The sequence below is a fragment of the Zootoca vivipara genome, chromosome 12 (genome assembly GCF_963506605.1).
Source record: "Zootoca vivipara chromosome 12, rZooViv1.1, whole genome shotgun sequence".
NCBI lineage: Eukaryota > Metazoa > Chordata > Lepidosauria > Squamata > Lacertidae > Zootoca > Zootoca vivipara.
The window spans coordinates 56,383,755-56,410,910 of NC_083287.1; the positions used below are offsets into that span (position 1 = coordinate 56,383,755).

General features: G+C 46.7%; 2 protein-coding genes across 2 annotated transcripts; both read left to right on the forward strand.

The window, feature by feature from the left end:
• Positions 1–24,863, forward strand: TRDMT1 (tRNA aspartic acid methyltransferase 1). The gene is made up of 11 exons (XM_035129972.2): positions 1–88; positions 10,813–10,922; positions 12,349–12,425; positions 13,063–13,134; positions 14,040–14,105; positions 14,608–14,677; positions 16,688–16,771; positions 17,821–18,176; positions 19,438–19,495; positions 20,681–20,810; positions 22,468–24,863. The coding sequence occupies exons 1-11, from the start codon at positions 25–27 to the stop codon at positions 22,566–22,568; spliced, it is 1,188 nt and encodes a 395-aa protein (XP_034985863.2). The 5' UTR covers positions 1–24; the 3' UTR covers positions 22,569–24,863.
• On the forward strand, positions 5–10,804 carry LOC118092173 (zinc finger protein 653-like). Its single transcript, XM_060281031.1, has 3 exons — positions 5–88; positions 6,394–8,749; positions 9,373–10,804. Exon 2 carries the CDS (start codon positions 6,442–6,444, stop codon positions 8,275–8,277), a length of 1,836 nt encoding a protein of 611 aa, XP_060137014.1. The 5' UTR covers positions 5–88; positions 6,394–6,441; the 3' UTR covers positions 8,278–8,749; positions 9,373–10,804.
• Positions 24,864–27,156: the final 2,293 nt, after the last annotated feature.

A 27,156-nucleotide genomic window follows, 5' to 3' on the forward strand; every position in this document is an offset into this window, starting at 1 on the left:
TCTTGCTGGGGGAAAAGGGAGAGAATGGAGCCGTTGCATGTGCTGGAGCTCTACAGTGGGATCGGAGGAATGCACCAAGCGCTGAAAGGTATCTTGGACCCTGCCCACTCCCTTTGGGCTAATGCATGGAGCTGCTGCAGCAATATCCCTGCCTCTCCAGAGCATCCTTTGAAAGGCTTTGCTTCCGGGCTGGGGAGGAGAGAGATGCTCAGCTGCATCCACAGGAATAGGGGGGGGGGGAGAGAGAAACAAGACCTTCTCCTCCCCGAGTCAGGGCTTCTGGAAACAGTTTTAAGGGGCCTTCAGAGTGCTGCTGTTGTTTGGCTACCCCTCTCTCTCTCTCTGCAGTTTCTAGGTTCAGTTGCAAACTCCTGAGTTTGCTGTGTTGCTGGGAACACTTGTTTTATCCCCACTGGAAGGCTTCCCCCCCCCCTTGCTCTTGTGCATCCGAGATGCAGAAAATACGCTGGAGGGGGTCCTCACACGCCCTCCCTCCCTGCAAGAGTGGGGAATTTCTCCTCAATTTGTTTTCTGGACGTTGCTAAAAGAATCATAGAGTTGGAAGAGACCACAAGGGTCATCCAGTCCAACCCCCTGCCAAGCAGGAAACACCATCAAAGCATTCTTGACATATGCCTGTCAAGCCTCTGCTTAAAGACCTCCAAAGGAGGAGACTCCACCACACTCCTTGGTAGCAAATTCCACTGCCGAACAGCTCTTACTGTCAGGAGTTTTATATCGGCTTCTCATTTAAGCCTGGTCGCCATAAATGGCAAAGATTTGCAATGCAGGCGAGCGAGTGGGCTGGTGGAGAAAGGATGGAGCCGAATTGAGGCTCTTCTTCCTGGTCCCCAATAAGCTAGGGTTTTGTTGTAGGTTAAGTAGATTTTGTGCACCCGAGATCAATCTGGAAATTTATCTCAGGCACTTACTAGAGGCTCAGAAATCATGCAGCAGAGATGAAAAGGGAGGGGGGGGTAATTGCAATTCTTCAGTCATTCTTCAAGCACAGGAAACTTTCTACTGGGGGTTGGACAGCGAGTCCACTGAGGCATGCAAGGCTGGTTTTCATATGCTACAGCTGCTCTCAAATCTCTAGCGTATTTATAGCACTTTTGTGTCTGTATTCTGTTGGGCTTAAGGGTCTAGATGTGTGAGTCGTGCTCTTGGAACACCTTTTGAAATCCAAACTACACATTAAACAATCCGAGCACTGATTTGACCATGAATGTATTGCGTCATGAAAAAAAAAACCTCTAACAGAACAATACCAAATGTACAGAGGCCAAAATCGGACAGGTGCCCGAGTGTTAGAAGGAAGACCTGCGCCCTTTCCACCCGGCCTAGGGGGTGGGACCCACACTTACCCCGAACAGCTACAAGGCTTCAGAGAGGCAGCAGCAATAAAAAATGCTTTAAAATGTTTTAAAATAGTTTTTAATCTGTGGCGTTTCAAATGTTTGGGGTTTTTTTTTTGCTATGTTGGGGTGGGATAAATGTTTAGTTGGGCTGAGGATTAGTTTAATTTTAGCATATTGGAGTTTTTTTTTTGTTTTTTTCTACGTTTCTACTGTTTTATTGTATAGTTTGCATTCTGTTCTTAAGGGGAGAGGGTTAGGGCTGCCTGAGAGTGCCACATAACCCCATATATCCTAGAAGATGAGTTGAAACAATGGCTACACCTAGAGAGAGACACAGTTGAAAATACCCCCGCCACGTCATGCCCATTCCTCCCAAGGAAAAAACCCACGACACTAAACAGGTTCACACAAACCATGCTTAAAACATGGAAGAAAGAAGTAGGTAAACTGCCCCCAACCCCATCCCCACTAATTCCCCTGGCACACCACCCACTCTTCCACCACGCAGCACAAAACCTCCAGATAAACATTACCTGGCAAGCCAAAGGCTTATACCGCCTAGCAGACTTCTACAAAAATAACAAACCCATATCAACAGAAGACAAACTGTTGTTGTTGTTTAGTTGTTTAGTCATGTCTGACTCTTCGTGGACCACAGCACGCCAGGCACTCCTGTCTTCCACTACCTCACACAGTTTGGTCAAACTCATGTTCGTAGCTTCGAGAACACTGTCCCACCATCTCGTCCTCTGTCGTCCCCTTCTCCTAGTGCCCTCAATCTTTCCCAACATCAGGGTCTTTTCCAAGGATTCTTCTCTTCTCATGAGGTGGCCAAAGTATTGGAGCCTCAGCTTCAGGATCTGTCCTTCCAGTGAGCACTCAGGGCTGATTTCCTTCAGAATGGGTAGGTTTGATCTTCTTGCCGTCCATGGGACTCTAAAGAGTCTCCTCCAGCACCACAATTCAAAAGCATCAATTATTCGGCGATAAGCCTTCTTTGTGGTCCAGCTCTCACTTCCATACATCACTACTGGGAAAACCATAGCTTTAACTATACAGACCTTTGTCGGCAAGGTGATGTCTCTGCATTTTAAGATGCTGTCTGGGTTTGTCATTGATTTTCTCCCAAGAAGCAGGCATCTTTTAATTTCCTGACTGCCGTCACCATCTGCAGTGATCTTGGAACCCAATAAAGTGACACCTCTCACTGCCTAGGGGACAAACTAGGGGACACCCAAAGCCCTAGCTAACACACCACCAATTACACACCCTCTTGAATGATCCAGTGGCATAAATAACCCTGCTCAGTATAAGAGACTCCTGGGAAGCTGGAGGGGCATTGCCACGCTGTGAGTCTTGAAGACCCCTCTCTGCAAGGCCTTTTCCCACCTAGCCTAGGGGACGGGGACTAGACTCAGCCTGCTCTGCTTCAGACACCTGGAAGGCACATTGCCCTGCTGTGAGGGCTGAAGAGCCAGGACTCCCTGGGACAAGCTCGGGGGTTGGGGCAAATGTCAAAAATGCTTTTGTTTTAAATAGTGGGGCTACCTTTGAAGGTGACCTGGAAACTACAATAGAATGTGGCAGCTAGACTGGTGGCTGGGAGCTGCCGCCAAGACCATATATAACACTGGTCCTGAAAGACCTACATTGGCTTCCAGTATGTTTCCGAGCACAATTCAAAGTGTTGGTGCTGACCTTTCAAGCCCTAAACGGCCTCGCTCCAGTAGACCTGAAGGAGCGTCTCCACCCCCATCATTCTGCCCGGACACTGAGGTCCAGCTCCGAGGGCCTTCTGGTGGTTCCCTCCCTGCGAGAAGTGAGGTTACAGGGAACCAGGCAGAGGGCCTTTTGGGTGGTGGCACCCGCCCTGTGGAACACCCTCCCATCAGATGTCAAGGAAATAAACAACTATCTGACTTTTAGAAGACATCTGAAGGCAGCCCTGTTTAGGGAAGTTTTTAACGTTTGATGTTTTATTGTGCTTTTCATGTTCTGTTGAAAGCCCCCCCCCCCCAGAGTGGCTGGGGAAACCCAGCCCGATGGGCGGGGTAGAAATAATAAATTATTAATATGTGGCATTTAAAACTGTTTTTTGTTTTGTTTTTGCTCTGTTGGGGGTGGGGTAAATGTTTAGTTGGGGCTGGGGATTGGTTTAATTTTAGTATAATTGTAAGGTAAAGGGATCCCTGACCACTAGGTCCAGTCGTGACCGACTCTGGGGTTGCGCGCTCATCTCGCATTATTGGCCAAGGGAGCCGGCGTATAGCTTCCAGGTTATGTGGCCAGCATGACAAAGCCGCTTCTGGCAAACCAGAGCAGCACATGGAAACACCGTTTACCTTCCCGCTATAGCAGTTCCTATTTATCTACTTGCATTTTGATGTGCTTTCGAACTGCTAGGTTGGCAGGAGCTGGGACCGAGCAACAGGAGCTCATCCCGTCACAGGGATTCGAACCGCCGACCTTCTGATCAGCAAGCCCTAGGCTCAGTGGTTTAGCCCACAGCGCCACCTGGGTCCCTCAGTATAATTGTAAATTATTATTATTTGTTAGTTTCTGCTGTTTCATTGGTTTGTTGTATGGTTTGTGTTCTGTTCTTAAGGGGAGAGGGTCAGGGCCTCCTAGGAGTGGGCCCCAGCCAACAGAATGGCTGGGGCAAGTTCCATTGGGGGGGGGAATCACTGAGATGCCTGATCTCAGTGATTACGGTCAGGAGGAGGAGTTATGCTAGGACCAGACCACGTCATTGAGGCAGGTTTAGTCATTGTTTGAAGACTATCCCTGCCTCCGGGTCTGATCTTGACCGGAAGGATACCGGAATCAACAAGGGAGACCCACACGACCTGAAGGTGCTGCTGTGCAATGCCAGGTCAATGATTCACAAGACGGCTGTCATCCACGAATTGATCGTGGATGGAGGACTTGACCTGGCATGTGTGACAGAGAAACACATGGAAAGACTCTGCCACTTTCTGGCAAGTGTTTTAGAGTGTGTGGCCAAAAATGACAGCAAGCATGGAAACAAAATTAAAAAAAAAACTCCTTCCACCAGAAGTCACCAGTTTCAGTGTATCTGAAGAAGTGTGCATGCACACGAAAGCTCATACCAATGACAAACTTAGTTGGTCTCTAAGGTGCTACTGGAGGGAATTTTTTAATTTTGTTTCGACTACGTCAGACCAACACGGCTACCTACCTGTAACTAGCAAGTATGGAATACGTTATCTCTCCAAACTCCTGGGTAGCATATTTTAGTACCATCTTTGTGTTAGGACTAACTTATCAATCACCATATAAGACAGGGATCAGCAACCTTTTTCAGCTGTGGGCCCGTCCACCGTCCCTCAGATCATGTGGTGGGCTGGACTATATTTTGGAGGGGGGGGGAATGAACAAATTCCTATGTCCCACAAATAACCCAGAGGTGCATTTTAAATAAAAGGACACATTCTACTCATGTAAAAACACGCTGATTCCCGGACCATCCGTGGGCCGGATTGAGAAGGTGATTGGGCCGCATCTCGCCCCCGGGCCTTAGGTTGCCTACCCCTGATCTAAGACCAACACAAAAATTTCCCAATGTGGCCCCGAGTCTCCTCCTAAGAAAGCTGACATCTCATCGTTCTGCCCGGACACTGAGGTCCAGTACCGAGGGCCTTCTGGCGGTTCCCTCGTTGCAAGAAGCCAAGTTGCAGGGAACCAGGCAGAGGGCCTTTTCGGTGGTGGCGCCCATCCTGTGGAACGCCCTCCCATCAGATGTCAAAGAGAAAAACAACTACCATACCAGACTTTTAGAAGACATCTGAAGGCAGCCCTGTTTAGGGATGCTTTTAATGTTTAATAGATTATTTTATTTCATTTTTTTGTTGTAAGCCGCCCAGAGTGGCTGGGGAAACCCAGCCAGATGGGCAGGGTATAAATAATAAATTATTATTATTATTATTATCATCATCATCATCATCATCATCATCTCTAAATTAAAACCAGGCAGAGCTCATGGGTGTGACAACGTACTCCCCGAATTGCCGAAAGCAAACATTAGCTTGGTGGGTTCCTAAACTTGCATATTTATTCACATGTACTGACCACATATGACATATACCTTAGGACTGGGGTATAATCCCAATTCACAAAAAAAGTTAAATACCAGACCCCCAGCAAACTATAGACCAATCAGTCTCCCGAGTGTAAGCAGCAAACTAAATGCCTCCTACCTGCAGGAGAAACTATTAGACTGAACCAGGCACCCCCAAACTGCGACCCTCCAGATGTTTTGGCCTACAACTCCCATGATCCCTAGCTAACAGGACCAGTGGTCGGGGAAGATGGGAATTGTAGTCCAAAACATCTGGAGGGCCGAAGTTTGGGGATGCCTGGACTGGACAGAGCAAGAAAACATCCTCAAAGATGAGCAAGCCAGTTTCAGAGTGGGGTGATCCACAGTTGTTCGAGAACTAATCCTTCAATTTATTGCTGAAAACTATGCGTCAACAGCTAAAGAATGCCTGCATGCTGCATTTATTGACTTTAAATCGGCCTTCAATTCAATTCCCAGAAGCAGGTTATAGGGAAAATTTGAGGCTACTAACATCGATAAGAGTCTGCTCACCTCTTAGGCAGAGTCTCTATAAAAACACACATTTGAAAGTCAGATTCAGTCATGCTGGTCGTTTAACAGGATTAATACCCACCTGTAATAGAGTAAGACAGGGGTGTGTCCTGACCGCCACTTTGTTCAATTTTTATTTCCATTCCCTTTTCAGTTCTTTTCCTTTATTTCTTTCTCCACCCCCTTTTTGCACTTCTGTTGTCTAGATTTTAAAGTCTTGGTTTAAAAAAAGGGGAGAAGATATGTTTTCTATTTTTCCTCTATGAACCTTAATAAAATGTATATTTTTTTAAAAAAATGAAATTTGAACCTGTGAAGGTTTAGAAAAGAAGTGGATTGTTTTCTAGCAAGTTAACTTTTATTTCTCACCCATCCAAAGAATTTGCAACCACCTGCTCAAGTTTCCCATTTTCTCTACAGAAGTGCATCTGCACTAGGACAACGGGGCTCCTTAGCTACCGGGCAGGGATGAGCGACTCTGAGCACGGCCCAGCCACGGGCGAGGAGGACGGCGGGGAACCCGAGGAGGAAGAGGAGGAGGAGGAGGAAGCCGCTGCCGGAGATGGAGAACCGGCGCAGGGTAGCCGGAAAGCCCGCGGTGGCCGGAAGGCCCGGGGTAGGCCGCGGCTCACAGAGTCTGACCGAGCCCAGCGCCGCCTCGAGTCCCGGAAGAAATACGACATGCGCCGGGTCTACCTGGGCGAGTCCCACGGCCCCTGGTCGAACCTGAGGCAGCGGAGCGGCTGGAGCGACGCCAAGCTGGCCGCGTACTTGCTGGGACTGGAACGGGAGCAGCGGGCCGGACGCCGCGGGAAGCTTTGGGAGCAGATGCCTTACGAGCCGCAAAGGAAGAAGAGAAGGCGGCGGAATGTGAACTGCCTGAAGAACATTGTCATCTGGTACGAAGACCACAAAAACCGCTGTCCCTACGAGCCCCACCTCTCGGAGCTGGACCCCACCTTTGAGATGTACACAACGGCCGTGTGGCAGTGTGAAGCAGGCCACCGCTATTTCCAGGACCTGCACTCGCCTCTGAAGCCGCTCAGCGACTCTGAGAATGAGGGCGACAATGCCGGAAGCTCCGGGAACTCCGACGAGAGCTCCAGCTCGGAGGCAGAAGAGCAGGGAGAGAGTCGGGGGCGGCAGCCGTCAGAAAATAAGGAGGGCGAGAGTGCCAGCGGGCTTATCACTCGGGACGGCATCCACATTCCATTTGAGCACCATATCGAGAACCTGGCGGCGGAGCAGGGGGCTGGCGTGTGCCACAATCCGCCCCTCGGTGGCCCACAGACCATGGAAACGGTGGTATGCGTACCAGTGCCTGTGCAGATGAGTTCGGGTCACGGGACTCTCTTTGACAATGTGACACCCGAGACGCTTAGCGAAGTGGTGGCTAGCTGCCCCGTCCAGGGTGTGGCGCAGGGCTCACAGGTGATCATCATTGCCGGGCCCGGCTATGATGCCCTCACAGCCGAGGGAATCCAGCTGAACGTCACCGGCACAGGCGGAGAGGAGCTGCCCTGCGCCATGATTGAGGGCATGGCGGCTTATGCTCAGGCGGAGCCCGAGAGCGGACAGCCCAGTGGCATGGAAAGTATGGAATACATCGAAACCAAAAGAGAAAGCGAGGAGCTTTTTGAGCTCAAAAAGGAAGAGGCCCAGCAGCCCCCGGCGGAAATAAGGACACCCTGTGACGACCCAGAGCCAGCCCATGAGAGTGGGGGGCTGGAAGCAGAGGAGGAGACGGAGGGCAACAACATGTCTTCCATCATCTATGAGATCCCAAAGGAACCTGAAAAGAGGAGGAGGAGCAAAAGGGGCCGTGTGATGGACGCCGACGGCATGCTGGAGATGTTCCATTGCCCCTATGAAGGGTGCACCCAGGTCTACGTAGCGCTTAGTAGTTTCCAGAACCACGTTAACCTCGTCCACCGGAAGGGGAAGACGAAGGTGTGTCCCCACCCAGGTTGCGGCAAGAAGTTCTACCTGTCCAACCACCTCCGGAGGCACATGATCATCCACACCGGAGTCCGCGAGTTCACCTGCGAGACCTGCGGGAAATCCTTCAAGCGCAAGAACCACCTGGAAGTCCACCGCCGGACGCACACGGGGGAGACGCCTCTGCAGTGCGAGATCTGCGGTTACCAGTGCCGCCAGCGAGCCTCTCTCAACTGGCATATGAAGAAGCACACCTCGGAGGCCCAGTACAACTTCACTTGCGAGCACTGCGGAAAGCGCTTTGAGAAACTGGACAGTGTCAAGTTCCACAAGCTAAAGAGCCACCCGGATCACAAGGCGGCCTGATCCGGACTATGGACCCTCTTTATTTATTGCCTCATGACAGGTTCCTAGCCAATGAAGGGCGCTTCTTTGCACATTCGCAGCTGGAGATGTGATGTTCTGCTGCCCCTTCTTCCTCAGTGTGGTGTGCACCCGCTTTTTAAGAGCAGGTGGTGACAAACTTCACGTTTTAGTTCTGTTGTGCAGGTGTTCTCAGGTATCGGGGTGGAGCGGTGGGGAATTGTTCAAAACAGCATCAGATCTGGAGTTTGTGGTGCCACAAGCTCTCCAAGGGAGGGGGAATGATGCTGTGCTAATAGACAAGAAGAATCTTAGCCAGGCACCCCCAAACTTCGGCCCTCCAGATGTTTGGGACTACAATTCCCATCTTCCCCAACCACTGGTCCTGTTAGCTAGGGATCGTGGGAGTTGTAGGCCAAAACATCTGGAGGGCCGCAGTTTGGGGGTGACTGATCTTAGCCAATTCAACTACCCTGTTTCCCCTTTTTTAATACGTAGTCAGAAAGTAAGCCATGGCAGGGTTTTTAAGCATTTGAGAAATATAAGACATACCCCCAAAATAAGCCATACTTCCGCTCCGCGGAAACCAACCCCCACAGGCACCTCCACTCACAGAGTCACTCCATGCAGCTGGCACTGCAGGAGCGCGATCAGCTCTGAAGTGGCGCTCCAAGAGCTCCGCTTAACAGCTGATCGCGCTCCCGCCTTGCTGGCTGCATCCCCGCGCTCCGCCTTCTCGTCCATCGCCGCCCTGCCGCTTCTGTGCTTGTCGCCACCGCTGGGCTCACTGCTTCTTCCTTGCCTGGCTTGGCCAAGGAGCTTGGAGCGCCCTGCAGCGGCAGGCGGAGCGCCTGAGCCAGCGGCCTCTGCCTGGCCCGGCCTAGGATGCCTGCTGCCCTGCCACCCGGAACCAGTGGCTGCTGCAGCGCCGAGCACTCAAGAGAACCGAGCAGCGCCCTGAGCCAGCGCCCTGAGCTGTAAAAACTGTACCGGTAATAAAAAAAATAAGACATCCCACCGAAAGTAAGCCACCCTGTGTTTTTTTGAGGAAAAAAAGTTATAAGACGGTGTCTTAAAAAAGGGGAAAGACGGTACCAGTACTTTGGTTGCTGCTAAACAGCACCTTTGCTTGTCTGGCAATTTGATGCTTAGGTCTCAGGTAGGAGGGTCTATTCGCCTACCATTACTTCCAGAGAGGCTGACTTCAGTGGGAAAACTATATCGGATTCACATGACTGGTTTGTATCTATTGACTACAATACAAGATGACTCTTTGGCTGGGGGGGGGGAGTGCAAATACAGCCTTGGAGTGACCTCTGTACAAAAGTAGGAAATGTTACAAAGCTAGAAGAATGGGATAACTCAAGATAAAGAACAGTACGAGAAAAAATTATAATAGCTGGGAGCCTCGATGGGGGGGACAGGAAGTTACCACTGAAATTATGACGTAATGAAATTAATGTATCTTTTGAAAGCTCTATATCTCTTTGATTTTGCGTCTATGATTTGTACTTGCCATAAAAACTCAATAAAGCATTAAAAAAAGATGATTTTTTTAAATAATACAAGATACAATACAAGATGACTCTTTGCAACTACATGGCTATCTGGAGCAGAACCCTTAACCATGTGAACAACTGGAGGTGTCCCAAAATACAGGGACACAGCACACACCTGGGTTGAAGGGGAGACTTTATTGATCTTTTTCAGCTGATTGATTAAACTGAAATAACCTTCCACAGAAACATGTTTGGATTCAAGAGAAGTAGGGCTGGTGCTGGGAATTAAGAACTCCAGCAGTTGCTGTTTGTGGTGTCCTGGGGCTCCTTTGCTTTTAGAGCAGGCATCCCCAAACTTCGGCCCTCCAGATGTTTTGGACTACAATTCCCATCATCCCTGACCACTGGTCCTGTTAGCTAGGGCAGTGTTTCTCAACCTTTTTTGGGCCACGGCACACTTGTTCCGTGAAAAAAATCACGAGGCACACCACCATTAAAAAAGTTTAAAAAAATTAACTCTGTGCCGCCCTATATTATAATTATGACTGTAAGAAACACTTGCCAAATATTGCTTTACGGTGGGTCAGTGGTGAATATTGGCAGCCGCCAGGCACGTGACAATGCAAATCGCCCTTCTCGTCGCCGCACGTCGCGGCACACCAGCCAGCGTCTCGCGTCACACTAGTGTGCCGCGGAACAGCGGTTGAGAAACGCTGAGCTAGGGATCATGGGAGTTGTAGGCCAAAACATCTGGAGGGCCGCAGTTTGGGGATGCCTGTTTTAGAGCTTACTGGAATAGCATGGAAATAAAGCTTGCTTGAACTTTTCAATAGCTGCAGAATTAAAAAGCCACGACTTTACTATTTCCCAGTGTGGCCGCTACACTAGAACAGTTGGCTAGCAGTTTTAAGTAACAGGAATAAGCACAACTGAGTTTATGGAGGGCATGATTATTAACTAAATGATTAAAAAAGCAAGCAAGCACCCGTGGTGTTCTTCTTAAACCGACTCTCCTGATTGTTCCCTGCTTGAATTCTAGCAAGCAGAATTCCTGCCAAAATTGTGGCCGCCGTTGATGTGAACACAGTGGCCAATGAGGTTTACATTCACAACTTCCCCGCCACCCCGCTGTGGCCTAAGACAATCGAGGTGAGTAGTCGGGACCGATGCCAAAATCTCTTGCCAATTTGGAGTTCTGATCTCAGTCCAGGACTTGAATGGACAGGTCAGGATTAGTAAGAAAGCGAACTGGGTTTCCCACCAAAGCCACAGTGACCCGTGTTGCTGGCAACTTTGAGGCTGGATTACAGCAATGCACTCTTATGTGGGGGCTGCCCTTGAACCCAGTTCAGACATTGCAGCTGGGGCATTATGTTGCAGATAGGGTGCCATCAGGTTTGATGAGGCCGTAAGCTCCTGAAGGTAATGGGGCCCTTTCTATGTCCAGCTGTCCTTTGTCAACAACAAATTGTTGCTGTTTTTTTGTGTTGAATTTATGTTATATGCTAATTTATGGACCTAATAGGCATCTAAAGCCATTTGCACATGCAGAATGTAGGCACCCTATATATTATCATTCTTTTCTTCTTCTTCTTTGGCGATCCCTCATAGCCGAGTAAGATTGTCTTCCATAAACACTGTTTAAACAATGAGTCCGTAAGTGACTGTGGAGGCCAATTCTGGATCCCCACGTCCTTCAACGAAATTGTTTACACATTACTTGGGGAGACAGGCAAACTAACATCAGTACTGTATACTGGAAGAAGCAAAGATCCCCCTATATATAGAAATGAGGAAACAAGTGACATTTTAGGGAGCAGGCTAGCAGGCGGGGGCCCGTGACTTACATCACAGAAGCCTACACAACACAAAACACGGTTGCTGTATGTAGGTTTTATCTTATATTTTGGAAATGTACATCCAGTATTTTCCCCTTTAATTTTTTGGGGGCCCCCCAAGAGAGTGGGGCCCTAAGCTATAGCTTGTTTAGCTTATATATAAATCCAGCACTGGACGGAACTGTGTTGACTGCTGGTTCAATCCCCATATGGGAAAGCTGCATATTCCTGCATTTCAGGGGGTTGGACTAGATGATCCTCAGGGTCCCTTCCAAGTCTACAATTCTATTGATTCCATGTCTGCCAAGCACCTTTATTTGAGCATTGACAACTCTCTTTAAAATGCAGTGTTTTCTTCTTCTAGCCATTTAAATTTTGACCATGTTTTGAAAGGGTTTTTTTTTTAGTAAGCTTCCACTGCTAATCTCGTTGGAATAATTTTGGAGCAATTCCTGCTGTTCTCTTAACGCGATTAACTAATAAAATCCTGGGCTATGCACAGTGCTACTGGCCCTTTGACATGACTTAACCGCAACTGCAAATCTGCAAAGAACATCGTCTGTGTATTAGACAATGGCTATCCTTATGACAAAACACCTGAATTTAGCAGCGTTCCTTTTATAAGCTAAAACGGCAACATGCAAAATGGAATGTGATGCATCCTATTTTAACACGGAAGGAAAGCATTAAGGCATCTTATTCATAATGTAAAATGCCTAACTGGTTTATTTATTTAGGGAATATCACTGAAGGACTTCGACAGGTTGTCTTTCGATATGATCTTGATGAGCCCTCCTTGTCAACCCTTTACAAGGTGCGTGTTTCAGATTCCCCGTTTCTGTTTAAAAAGAGAGGAAAACATGCACTGATGTAGATTTTACAAGATTAAATGTCTCCAGAAGGGATATTGGATAGCTTGGCTTTTTTTCTATTTAAGTTTTGGGTTGTTGTTTTTTAAATGAAGTACAATATTAAATGTCATTAATTTTCGTACTAAAGGGGGGGGGGACAAAAAACCTGTTAGATGAGAGGGAATAAAAGCAGAAGTGTGAACAGCTGAGCTACTGGCTGTCAGATTTGTGTTTTGTCACCTGTTAGGCTGGGGGTATAGAGATCTCCTGTACGTACACTGCACCAGGCCAAATGATAAAACCTGTAGATATATATGGTGGCATACAAATTTAATAAAACAAGTGTTATGTTCAAGTTCAAGTATTATTAATTATTATTATTATTAAGTTTTACTTGCAGTCGACCCACGGAGAGTAATCTCTCTAAATTAGGCATGTCTTAATTCCAATGGGTCTACCCTGAGTAGGGCTTCCACCCCAAACTGTTACTTGTGTGAAATGAAAGATGAGCAGATTCTCCAGTCAGAACTCAAGCTGTATGCAAGAAAGTTAAGTCACATTTGCCAATAGCTTTGATTCTGTTCTCTTCCTTATCTGCAGAATTGGCCGACAGGGTGATGTTTCGGACCCCAGGACCCGGAGCTTTCTCTATATTCTTGATATTCTTCCAAGGTAATCAACTCAAAGTGACTTTCCTTAAAGCCATTTCCTTTCTCTAGATTTTCTGGGTGCCCAAACTAAGGCCCGGGGGCCGGATGCGGCCCAATCGCCTTCTAAATCCGGCCCACGGACGGTTCGGGAATCAGCATGTTTTTACATGAGTAGAATGTGTTCTTTTATTTTAAATGCATCTCTGGGTTATTTGTGGGGCCTGCCTGGTGTTTTTACATGAGTAGAATGTGTCCTTTTATTTAAAATGCATCTCTGGGTTATTTGTGGGGCATAGGAATTCATTCATATTTTTTTTCGGCCCCCCACAAGGTCTGAGGGCCAGTGGACCGGCCCCCTGCTGAATAAGTTTGCTGACCCCTGTATCTGGGGTAACAAGCAACAGTGTCCCAAGCCAAGCCAAACCTATTGCACTACTGGCCTAACAATTGACAGATTAATAATAGGCAAAACAAATGGGTTCTATTCTAAGACTAACTAACAACTACAACTAATCCAGAATGCGGCGGCTAGACTGGTGACTGGGAGCGGCCGCCGAGACCACATAACACCGGTCCTGAAAGACCTACATTGGCTCCCAGTACGTTTCCGAGCAAAATTCAAAGTGTTGGTGCTGACCTTGAAAGCCCTAAATGGCCTCGGTCCAGTATACCTGAAGGAGCGTCTCTACCCCCATCGTTCTGCCCAGACATTGAGGTCCAGCGTTGAGGGTCTTCTGCCGGTTCCCTCGCTACGAGAAGCCAAGTTACAGGGAACCAGGCAGAGGTTTATCCTCTCCTGCATCCCTGATCATTCCCACAGCCACACTGTTCAGATCTCAAATGCAGAAGGCATCTTAACTTAATGGAAATTTTGATCCAAACCTTCTCGCTTTATTAACTATCCTTTATAAATGAATTGTTTTGCAGACTTGCCAAGCTACCCAAATATTTACTTTTAGAAAACGTCAAAGGCTTTGAAACATCTTCTGCCAGGTATGGTGAAATATACTCAGTCGCAAAGTGATTTCATGCTCTTTATTGCAGCTCATAAAACAGTGAATGAAATTCCCCCCAGACCTCAGGCTTTATACATATTATTTACACAATGAGTCCCGTCTGAAGCCTGATTGGGCTGCTCCTACAGGCCAATCAGGTTGTTGCATTCTAGGATCCTACCTGCCTATTGTTCTAGGATCCAAGCTCAGTACATAACATATGGTGGAATTACTTATTTTCTTATTTGCTGGAGGGGTGGGAGTGAATCACAGAAATGATGCAAGAAGGTATCTTCAGGCTGGAAAATGTTTTCTGTGGGGGAGATTTGACATAGAAAATAATATCTGCATTGGAAGGAAGCTTTTGGTGGTCATCTAAGTCCAGGTGACTCAGCGTAAGAGTTTGCTAGCAGAAAATATACATAGCAAACCTCAGGCATTTAATTTGTCATAATCCAATTCATAGTTTTTTAATATGTATATATGTATTGTATTGCCAGAGATGAACTCATACGAACACTAGAGAAGTGTGGATTTACGTATCAAGAATTTCTCTTGTCGCCAACTTGTGTGAGTAATTTAATAACCAAAAACTAATCGAACTCTGAAAGTTCCCTTTAGATCTACTCTTTTTATGCATGAAAAAGATGATTGGTTAGTCAGTCTTTTATGTAGTGTTACTGTGGGGTCAGAAATGATTATTGATCCTGTTTTTATATAAAATAACTAGCTATCTTCACTTCTGTATAAAATTGTGCTTGCTGTCTCTGTTTCCCTGTTGGAGAATCTATCAAGTGTTATGCTAAAGAAAGCCAGGTTGCAGTCCATCTATCCGGCCTTTTGAAATTGAATTTCTCCCTTTGTTTATTTGTTAGGGACTAATTAATTACCTCTTACCAGCTCCTGTTTGGAATGCAGTTAAGGAGTCTTTTTATTGCTCAAGGCCTGTAGATAGCCGAGAGGCACCTAAGAGTGAAAGATTTACAATCCAAGATAACAAGAATTAGCAGATGCTGAAATTACGGGAGCCTAGGGCTTGCTGATCAGAAGGTCGGTGGTTCGAATCCCTGCGACGGGGTGAGCTCCTGTTGCTCGGTCCCAGCTCCTGCCAACCTAGCAGTTCGAAAGCATGTCAAAGTGCAAGTAGATAAATAGGAACCGCTATAGCGGGAAAGTAAACTGCGTTTCCGTGTGCTGCTCTGGTTCGCCAGAAGCAGCTTTGTCATGCTGGCCACATGACCGGGAAGCTGTACGCCGGCTCCCTTGGCCAATAATGTGAGATGAGTGCGCAACCCCAGAGTCTGTCACGACTGGACCTAATGGTCAGGGGTCCCTTTACCTTTACCTAGATACCTCATGAATATTAAAAGACACACCCCTTGTCTTTAAATTACTGTACTAATTTAAATGTACATGGGATGTATGTGACTGGTGGGGGGCACATGTCAAGGAGCAGAAGACCATGAACTGGGCGTTGTCAGCTGCAAGTTCTTAACCAATAGAAATAGGGGTGGGACAAAGGGGTAGACAGGGGGGAAATGCAGTTTTAAAAGCCTGATGCAGGAGTCCTCATGGCCGGCCAAGCTTCTTCTCTATCCTTATTCCATTGAATAAAACAATGTTTTGGATCTCCTGTCTACAGGCTCTTGTTGGCATCAGCAATGCCTGGGACAATTTAAGGTTTGATTAGCAGACCCCAACATTACTACCTGGATCAAGGCTCCTCCAACTAGGGTTTCATTATGATGGTGGTGGTGGTATTATTAGTACCCTGCCCATTTGACTGGGAAAACCCAGCCGCTCTGGGTGGCTTCCAACATATGAAAAACAAAAACAAAACATTACCCATTGAAAAGCTTCCTTATATAGGGCTGCCTTCCCTCTGCCTGGTTCCCTGTAGCTCAGGGGTCCCCAAACTAAGGCCTGGGGGCCAGATGCAGCCCAATCGCTTTCTAAATCCGGCCCGCGGACGGTCCGGGAATCAGCATGTTTTTACATGAGTAGAATGTGTCCTTTTATTTAAAATGCATCTCTGGGTTATTTGTGGGGCCTGCCTGGTGTTTTTACATGAGTGGAAGGTGTCCTTTTATTTAAAATGCATCTCTGGGTTATTTGTGGGGCCTGCCTGGTGTTTTTACATGGGTAGAATGTGTCCTTTTATTTAAAATGCATCTCTGGGTTATTTGTGGGGCCTGCCTGGTGTTTTTACATGAGTAGAATGTGTCCTTTTATTTAAAATGCATCTCTGGGTTATTTGTGGGGCCTGCCTGGTGTTTTTACATGAGTAGAATGTGTCCTTTTATCTAAAATGCATCTCTGGGTTATTTGTGGGGTATAGGAATTCGTTCATTCCCCCCCCCAAAAAAAAATAGTCCGGCCCCCTACAAGGTCTGAGGTCAAAAGTTTGCTGACCCCTGCTGTAGCTTCACTTCTTGCAGTGAGGGAACCGCCAGAAGACTCCCCCCTCAGTGTTTAGGAGAGTGTTATTGTTTAGTTATAATAAAACCCGGCAGTTTGATAACTTGGCTGTTCAGCATGCTGTGGGCCTCGGTTACTTATTGCAGTCTTTTCCCTTGCAAGCTTGGCATCCCAAATTCAAGACTAAGGTACTTCCTGATTGCAAGGCTTCAGTCGGAGCCTTTTCCTTTTCAAGACCCTGGTAAGGTGAGTCTATGTTTTCTCCGTCCTTCACGATACCGCAGCTTAGTTCAGCGCAGTAGGCAAAGATAGGGAGGCAAAGCCTGCTGTCATCTCCTCTCCGGGAGCCAGTGTGGGAATGTGCAGGGAGGCAGGAGATGATATATTGTTTAATGATATCCTTCCTAACTCGCGTTTGCAAGTTCTGTGTCTTAGCAGAGTTTAAACATTCCCCTTTAAATGCACAGTGGCTTGCTTCTTGCAGGTTTGTCTGAACCTCTCTCTTTGTAAGATTCCTGGAAGGTCTGGAAGGTGATAACACGAGAACAGGGCCTTTTCTGCAGTGGCTCCCAGTTGTGGGATGCTCTCCCCAGGGAAGTTCGCCTGGTGCCTTCATTATACACCTTTCAGTGCCAGGCGAAAATGTTCCTTTTTAACCAGTCCTTTGGCTGACCTGAACAACATCCCATTCCCTTTAAAAATCGCTTGGAATTGGAAAACGGAGATCTTACCGACAAAGAAAGATTGGCGGGTTAAGTTGATGGAGTACGGCTGAGATGGATAAGTTGAAAGAGCAGATAAGAGATCAAACGAAACAAAAATTCAAAACTGATTGGAATATATTTAAACAGTATCTGAAAGACCATTATGGATAATTAAATTTCTTGACTGGTTTAGAATAACTCCTGTAAGGAAAAATATTAAAATATAGAGGAAAAGTAGGTTACCAAATATATAGATATGTTATGAAGGGCATTAAAAATAAAATAAAATAGAGGACCCAAGTGAGAAGGGGGAGGGAAGTCAAGTGCAAATGGAGGACAAATGAATTTTTGATTTCTTTATTATGTTTTAGAATCACATGCTTAGTGACAGGTCAAGTTGAGATGTTACAAAGTGATTTCATGAATGCTTGTCCAAAGAAACTAAGAATGATGAATTGCAAAAATAAAAATAAAATCGCATAATTTGGAGTAGCTCAGCAATGACAGTCGGGGAACTAGTGGGTTTCTCTTAAACCCAGAAGAGATAAAAACTTCCTTAATTTTTCTTGCACCTTTTTGTTTAATGTTCAGATATTGACAGATTTCCCAAGCCAGGAGCCAGCGGATTCAAAGACGTCCAGAGTTCCTGCAGCCTTGGCCGAGCACAGCTCCCCAGAGGCTACGAAAGAACCAGGCTCTGGTTATGACAAAGATGGCGGACAACGCCCACAGGACTTTGTTTTCAAGCTTGAAACAGCGGAGCAACTGGAAAGGAAACAGCAAGCGGACAGTGACCCCTCTGTGCAAATGCTAAAAGCGTACCTCCAAGATGACGACGGAGAAGGAATGAGTCAGTACTTCCTGCCAGCAAAATCCTTACGGCGTTACGCTTTCCTTCTAGACATCGTCACCCCCTCTTGCAGAAGATCTACATGCTTCACAAAAGGGTAAGTGTCGCTTGAAAGTACGAGTTGGTGTAGTTTCCCAAACTTGGGTCTCCAGCTGTTAACTCAAACTTGGGTCTCCAACTATAACTCCCATCATCCCCAGCTAGCAGGAACATCGAGAAACAAAGTTACAGGGAACCAGGCAGAGGGCCTTCTCGGTGGTGGCGCCCGCCCTGTGGAATGCCCTCCCATCAGATATCAAGGAAATAAACAACTACAGTGGTGCATCGCTTAACAAATGCCCTGCTTAACGAAATTTCCGCTTAACGAAAGGATTTTTCGAACGGAGGTTGTCTCGCTAGACGAATTCGTTTTATGAAAAATTCGTCTAGCGAATCGCGGTTTCCCATAGGAATGCATTGAAATTCAATTAATGTGTTCCTATGGGCAAAAAAAAAAATCCCCCCCCCAAAATCAATGCATTCCTATGGGATTCGATAGACGAATTTTTCGTTAGAAGACCCATGGAACAAATTAAATTCGTCTAGTGAGGCACCACTGTATCTGACTTTCAGAAGGCATCTGAAGGCAGCCCTGTTTAGGGAAGCTTTTAACATTTGATGAATCATTGCATTTTAATATTCTGCTGGGAGCTGCCCAGAGTGGCTGGGGAAACCCGGCCAAATGGGTGGGGCATAAATTAATTAATTAATATTATTATATAGAGCAGGCTAGGCTGTGAGAACACCCAGCCCAAAAGAGGACTCGCAAAGGACAATGTTGAATGGCTTTCAAATAAATTTAGCTACCCCAAGAGCAAAACCATTCTATTGTTTTTTTTTAGCAAAATCATTTGTTAATCCACTTTGTATGGCTTATTCATTAAACTGCCACCACTTCTCAGCTCGTTAGGTATCATGAATGTCAACAAAATTATGACTTTCTCTAGTCGAATACGAGAAGGCTTCCAAACACCACCTTCCTCAGCAAGGTTGGTAGCTCCATCAAATTGCTTTTAGACTTTGTAGAACGGAAGTCTGAAAGGGAGAAACCGGCAAAAAGACTGCAGGAAATTCCTGGCTCTGGAGTGTAGGTAGAGCAAACTGGGAATAAAATCCTATTTGGCTTGTGTGCATTGTATGGTCTATTTTTAAAATTCATACTGGCTAATTTTATACACACACAGAGAGATTGGCTGCATTCAATAATTATGTTTCATTCCGATTCTTTCACAAGCACTGTCTTCTTAACCTCTGCACTCCATCAATTCTGGAAATCTCAGCAGAATCTTAATATCTTGCTCAACTGATTTTTTTTAAAGGTATGGTCACTATATAGAAGGAACTGGCTCCGTGTTGCAGACAGCAGAGGAGATTCAGGTACAGTGGTCTCATTTATACGTTCCTTGATTAATTTTGAGGTGTATTTAGGTGTGTTTTCGCGGCTTTACTCCAGATGTATAAGCAGCAAAACACTTTGCAGAAATAAACCTGGAATCAGTTCAGTTCAGTTTTATTACAGCAAAAGCCAGCAAACAAAAAAATCAGCAATAACATCACCAGAAGCAGAACAGTTACACAAAAGGAATTTGCAATGTAATGCTAAACCTGGAATCCCAGGTTTATATTTGACTTCACTTAGCAATGTTGTTGTTTTTTTAAATGTTTTATTACTGTTTTTTGTTAACTTTGTGTTATATATGTATTCTGTAGTTTACCTCCTTTGTAATGTTTTATTTTGAAATCTTTTAAGATAATACTTTAGTTCCCTGTTAATTATGTTGCTTTGACTGTATACTTTATATTTGTCCTTTTTTCAGAAATGTTTGATTCTGGAATGTTCTATTGATGTTTTAATATGCTGTAAACTGCTTTGAGATTTTTCTATTATAATTTCTATAATAATAATAATAATAATAATAATAATAATAATAATAATAATAATAATAGCAGCTTGCCCCTTACATTCCTGGATTCTCGTGGGTGCCTGAAGGAAAACCTGCTTCTTGGACCACCTCTTCCTTCCCATTTTGCAACCCCAAATTCAATAAGCCTGTGGCAATTAAAGTTTCAACTAAGCTCTCCTAAAGTCTCCTTCCTTTAGGGAGCGTTGTGGCAAATGTGCTATGCAATCAATCACTAAAGAAGAAATGCATATGAATTCTACAAGCTATTGTTCAGGGGCGCGGGTGGCGCTGTGGGTTAAACCACAGAGCCCAGGGCTTGCTGATCGGCGGTTCGAATCCCCGCAACGGGGTGAGCTCCCGTTGCTCAGTCCCTGCTCCTGCCAACCTAGCAGTTCGAAAGCGCGTCAAAGTGCAAGTAGATAAATAGGTACCGCTTTGGCGGGAAGGTAAACGGCATTTCCGTGTGCTGCTCTGGTTCGCCAGAAGCGGCTTAGTCCTGCTGGCCACATGACCTGGAAGCTGTACGCCAGCTCCCTCAGCCAGTAAAGTGAGATGAGCACCGCAACCCCAGAGTCGTCCACGACTGGACCTAGTGGTCAGGGGTCCCTTTACCTTTGCTGTTCATCCCAGAGCTGTTAACTTGTGTGTTTTATCACAGCTGGAATCGGTGTTCAAACCCTTTGAGGGTTTGTCCGAGGATGAGAAGCTTACGAAGCTGTCGACGCTTAAACTGCGATACTTTACTCCACGAGAAATAGCAAATCTACAGGGATTTCCTCCTGAATTTGGTACGTGTCTGGTTAAACTACTACTGCAAATATGCTAATACCGGTAGTAATAATAGCAGCCCATCTATAAAATAATCCAACTTATGGAGAAAAGTGAATTTGGTGGAATTTGATGTAATGATTGGTGTAACGATTATTTATCTTTACAAACTGGACCCATCTTTGGATTATTTGGGGTGGAATTCAAAGTACCAAAGGCCCCATCAGTGCCAACATTTCTGCCTATCCCGGTGGAATGCTTCCCCTTTCCTCCTAAACTGTCCTGTCCTTGATCCCCCAGAGTCAATCTTGGCTGCGTGTGGGGTGGGAGAACCCTGCTGTGCTGGCTCCCACTAGTCAGAGGCATCGCAAGGTGGGGGCAGGCCGCCCTAGGTGACACCTCCGAGGGGGGGGGGTGACAAAGTGTTGCGCGGCACTCAGTGTCCGTGAGAGACATTGTGGCTTTGGCGCACAAAGGTTTCCCGCTACCGAAACAATCCGCCCGTTGGCTCTTCCTCAGCTGTAGGGCGGTATATGATCTCCCCCCAAAAAGCTCAACAACTGTGGCTCCGCAAAAAAAATTGAAATAAAGTCCAACCATTTTTGCAGGCAAAAAAACGAGAATTCAATTGGGCGGGGTGTGACAATAAATTTTCTGCACTGGGTACCACCTGATCTTGCTACGCCATTGCCACTAGTATAACTATATAGAGTAGTTGAATCTTGCCCTCAGCCTGTTGTTCATCCTTCAGGAATTTGGATACTTTAGTTTTTACTAGCAATGCCATGAGGGAAGGACTCTGGAGCAGTTATCCAGAGCCCCAACTCAGCAATATGAGTAAGACAGAAACCTAAACGGAGCAGGGCTGGCTATCACACGTTGAAGTTAAGTGAAATAATACACATTACCATCCAAATTGGTGGAGGTGGAGAGTAAGATTACCAAGTTCCGAATCTGTAATGGGACAAACCGCATTTGGGCTTTGACATTCATGGTATTCCAGATTTATAGAATTGGCTCCAGCAGAGCAATCAGTTTTGGGATTTATTTCTTTTTGTAAAGTGCTTTAGGAGTTTTGTTCACAATCCAGCCCGTATATACATTTCGTCAAATAAGATAAAAGTCTCCCAAACAAGGGGGCAATAGACGTCGGCTGCTGTTTCCAAATTGGATCAAACGGGGAGGAAAATGACTCCAAATTCGGCAAACTTCTCTTTTGCCAAGCAGGACAAAAGCAAGAGAAGCTGTTCCCTAAAAATGGGAACATTTGGGGGAGAGCCACTTTTCAGCATAGCAAATGCTACTGCTAGACAGTTAAAGTCAAGAAGCATTGTGAGCCTAATTGTAGCACATGCCAGATTTCCATCTTTCATTAATCAGGTCCTGTCGAGATTATGTGCACCAGATATTAAGACACCAGGAATTCCAAAACGTAGAGATGGTCACAGCAGTATAAGGTCCATTCCAAGTAAAATAACTGATGCAGTGCATTTTATACATGTTGAATCGGGGAAAAGTTCGACCGATGTACCTCCGAGTACAAATGTATAGAACTTCACTGCTAGAAATATGAAGTCATTGCACTCGGAACTGAGAAAATTCCTATGATGGAGGGAATAAAGAGTGAAATTGCATTTGCTTTCTTTTTTAATTATCTGTTGTTATTGCTTGCCATAGGTTTTCCTGACAAAGTGACCACAAAGCAGCGTTACCGCCTGCTGGGAAACAGCCTCAATGTACAGGTGGTTGCTAAATTAATCTCGATTCTGGTCGGGTAACGTTGGAATGCAACAGGATCGAGGGGAACGGACCAGCAGCCCTTCTGCTCTATCAAAAGATGGATTGCTTCTTTGGAAATTTCTCCCCGTGGGTAGCTGCTGGTGTTTTAACATCATGATAAGCTCAGGGCTTTACAATCTCCAAATGGAGAAATATTTAGCCCTCAATTTGCATGACCTCCGAAATCGGATCTTCGACCAGGGTGCCAATCATAGAATAGAATCATAGAGTTGGAAGAGACCACGAGGGCCATCCAGTCCAACTCCCTGCCAAGCAGGAAATCAAGACAGAGCATCCATTATTGCTGCCCGCTATTCTATTTGCCGACAAAGGTCCGTATAGTTAAAGTTATGGTTTTCCCAGTAGTGATGTATGGAAGTGAGAGCTGGACCATAAAGAAGGCTGATCGCCGAAGAATGGATGCTTTTGAATTATGGTGCTGGAGGAGACTCTTGAGAGTCCCATGGACTGCAAGAAGATCAAACCTATCCATTCTTAAGGAAATCAGCCCTGAGTGCTCACTGGAAGGGCAGAAGACTCCCTGGAAAAGACCCTGATGCTGGGAAAGATTGAGGGCACAAGGAGAAGGGGACGACAGAGGACAAGATGGTTGGACAGTTTCTCGAGAGTTTGACCAGACTGTGGGAGGCAGTGGAAGACAGGAGTGCCTGGCGTGTTCTGGTCCATGGGGTCACAAAGAGTCTGACACGACTAAACAACAACATTCTATTTGGTACCCGCAAATTAAGGTCAGCCATTCAAGGCCCCATTACCTGGAGACCCTGACTTTGAATCAAGGTTCCAACAGATGCCCCTCAGCATCCTTAGTGGGGAGAAACCTGGAATTCCTCCTATGGAACACAAATGCATCTGTGGAGGCAATCAGGTCAAAGATATCATGATTTACCTGCTGATTTGCCCCTTTTATACCACACCTGGATAAAAATTTTTATTGTCTATTAACTCTTTCTCAGGCCAATCCACACACACACACCCGGAAGTGACAAGGATCTAACCATAGCTCTCAAGTTCTCCCTTTTTTTTTAAGGAAAATTCCCTAATGCTGAATAGGCTTCCTCGTGAGAAAAGGGAAAACTTGACAGCTATGGATCTAAGCCAGGCATCCCCAAACTTCGGCCCTCCAGATGTTTTGGCCTACAACTCCCATGATCCCTAGCTTACAGGACCAGTGGTCGGGGAAGATGGGAATTGTAGTCCAAAACATCTGGAGGGCCGAAGTTTGGGGATGCCTGATTTAAGCAATGCTTTGGTTGATGGAACCATTGGGCTGAGCTGGCTCGTCTGTTCCTGCTATGTTAATGTATTATAATTTTAAAACTTTATGCTGTAACCATTTTCTGCTGTAATTCCCAAATGTTTGTCTTTATGTTTGTGTTTTGTATTCTGAATATTGAAGGCAAACATCAAAGCCTTGAGCCGGTGATTAGCTTTATGGAATAAAACAGTGTTCTGCAATCAGAAATCACAGTGCGGCAAGATAAAATGTGCTCAGTCTTGGGCTATGCATGAATCTACTGTACCTTAAACAACCCCCCCAAAAAAGTCGAGGTGGTTTTGATGGAATGAAGGTAACAGGGCTTTGCACATACCCCGAACCAATGCAGGAGCCCAATCTAGGACTTGCCTCGGTCCAGTATACCTGAAGGAGCGTCTCCACCCACATCGTTCTGCCCGGACACTGAGGTCCAGTGCCGAGGGCCTTCTAGCAGTTCCCTCGCTACAAGAAGCCAAGTTACAGGGAACCAGGCAGAGGGCCTTCTCGGTAGTGGCACCCACCCTGTGGAATGCCCTCCCACTAGAGGTCAAAGAGAACAATTACCAGACCTTTAGAAGGCATCTCAAGGCAGCCCTGTTTAGGGAAGCTTTTAATGTTTGATGGATTTCTGTATTTTAATATTTTGTTGGAAGCCGCCCAGAGTGGCTGGGGGAACCCGGTCAGATGGGCGGGGTATACATATATTATTATTATTATTGCTGTGTTTATCTGTCCTTGCCACCCAACTGCCCCCCCTGAAAACAAGGGTTACTGAAGGGAGGGGCAAAGCGCACCCACCGTATTTTTCGCTCCATAGGACGCACCTGACAATAGGACGTACCTCGTTTTTAGAAGAGGGAAACAAGAAAAAAATATTTTGCTTTCTTGAATTGTCCTAGGCATAGCAGCCAACTCCTAGAGGCCTAGGTGCCTTTGCCCCCCATTAAATATTTGAGGAAGCTTCTTTTGCAAAGGGGGAAAGCTCCATTTTTTAAGGATCAGCTCAAAGTTGTGCAGCTTTTTTTTACAAATGGGGAAAACCCTGTTTGGGGGGGGGGTCCAGCTCACAGTTGTGCATCTTTTTTTGCAATGGGGGGGAGCTCCATTTTTAAAGGATCAGCTCAAAGTTGTTGAGTTTCCTTGCAAAGGGAAAAATTCCTGTTTTTATGGGGTTCAACTCACAGTTCTGCAGCTTCTCTAGGAAAGGAAAGGGACCCATTTCTACAGTTTCCAGACAGATAATCTAATCAGCCAGTCACATGTCACTGGGGAAACAAACAGCCTCCCTCTGCAGACAACAATTGAGGCCTGGGCAGGGCCGGGAAGGGAGCTAGCTCCCTTATCTCCCTCCCCAATCTCTTGCAATCAGCTGCTGAGTGGGTCCTTTCAACACTCTCTTCCCCTCTTGTTAGCCTTTAGCTCTTTCTTTTTAAAAAAAAGCACGATCTGCCTTTCGCCCCTGGGCAATTCGGCTCCAGGGACCCGGCATTTGCTTCATAAGACGCAAAGACATCTCCTCTTACATTTTAATATGTATATGAGGTAGTGGAAGTTGATTCCCCCCCTTATCACATTAGCTCAAACAGCTATAGACATACGTACAGTAGTTGGGAGTAAACTAGCTATGCTGGCCGAACCAAGGACAAAACCCCTTAGGACGCCCCTCTCCCTTTATTGTTGGCAAGTGGGCATGTAGGCAAGTTGCAGAACTTTATCTATGCAAGAATGTATTAGGCATTGCCATTGTTTTCTATGAACCACAGTGTTGTAGGAATTCTAATGTCTTGTATATATAAATTATATGTTCATAAATTTACAAGGCAAACACATAGATAAGTATATAAACCAAGGGCGTACCCACCACGGGGCAAGTTAGGGCAGCTGCCCTACTCTAGAAGCAGGGCTGGTGGGCAGAGGCGGAGCACAGCCCGGCGGAGCGCAAGTTCTCCATTCCCGCCGCGCCGCGCCGCACCCTCCCTCCAGCTCCCCGCCGCGCCCTCAGGCAAGGCCAAGCACGGCGGGGAACCAGAAAGCGCAGCGCGGTGGGCGGGAACGCCGAACTCGCGCTCCGCTGGGCTCCGCCTCCGCCCACCAGCCCTGCTTCTAGGGAGGGGCACAGCCCGGCGGAGCGCGAGTTCGCCGTTCCCGCCCGCCGCGCTGCGCCCTCCCTCCAGCTCCCCGTCGCGCCCTCTGGCAAGGCCAAGCGCGGCGGGGAACCAGAGAGCGCGGCGCGGTGGGCGGGAACGCCGAACTCGCGCTCCGCTGGGCTGGGCTCCGCCTCCGCCCACCAGCCCTGCTTCTAGGGAGGGGCACAGCCCGGCGGAGCGCGAGTTCGCCGTTCCCGCCCACTTTGTGGCCCCTCCCCTTCCGTGCCTTGGCCCCTCCCCTTGCCCCCCCCCTAGTTTTGATCCTGGGTACGCCCATGATATAAACCACATGTCTGAAATAGTACAGGAGAGCAATCCTGAAGCGATTTTGACTCTTCCAGTGACCTCAAATACTCTCTACAATAAAGAAGACAATGGGAAAACATTGTCTCTTTGCTCACAAATGCTGTCTTTAGGGCACATTTGTGTATGAATAGGGTGAGCCTGTGACCTGGATTCAGGAACTAAGCATTTATCATCACAAAAAATGGCCAGGCTTCCCAGGTAGAGCCATTCACAGGTTTCCTGGGATACGGGGATTTTTTTGCTATAGACTGCCCCCCATGTATTTCTGCTAGCGACCAACTCTTTCTGTGGTGTATGAATGATTTTGGGGGGTGGGTGGGTCTTGAGCTACAGGGGAGGCAATTTCAAAAGTCTATAATATAAAAGACTTATATAAAAGACACACCATTGCTCGGGGTTCCTCTCCTCCCTCCTGTGTGATTTATTCCACCCTGTTGCACGAATTTCCCGTCTACCCAGTTGCACAAGCCCCCCCCCCACCTCCACTTTTATGTTCTTTTCTTTCACATGGCCCCCCCGTAAATAAGGGTCGGCTGAAACACGGGGTGACTGTCCCTCTCAAATCCTCTCTTTGTGTGTTTTCTAATATCCCTATACAGCTTGTGATTGATTGAGCAGCCTCCCCATCAAAGGGAAATGGGAGCCAAATCATCTAAGCACGATAGGTGGACTTCTCCCGACAATCAGGCTTCCGCTAAGCATTTTTTGTCCTAGGGAGGACTCCGATAACCCCCCCCCCCAGTTTGTGTTATCCAACTGGAAGGATTTAAAGGGACGAAAGGGCCTTTCTAAGTCTAAGCTCCGAGACCTCTGCAGCCTTTCGTGGGTAGCTTACACCCATCATCTGGAGGCAGGGTC

Coding starts and splice junctions, on each gene's coding strand:
- TRDMT1 (XM_035129972.2), top strand. CDS start 25: ATGGAGCCGTTGCATGTGCTGGAGCTCTACAGTGGGATCGGAGGAATG. Junction 13,135..14,039: donor ATTCTTGATATTCTTCCAAG/GTAATCAACTCA, acceptor ATTGTTTTGCAG/ACTTGCCAAGCTACCCAAAT. Junction 20,811..22,467: donor GGGATTTCCTCCTGAATTTG/GTACGTGTCTGG, acceptor TGCTTGCCATAG/GTTTTCCTGACAAAGTGACC.
- LOC118092173 (XM_060281031.1), top strand. CDS start 6,442: ATGAGCGACTCTGAGCACGGCCCAGCCACGGGCGAGGAGGACGGCGGG.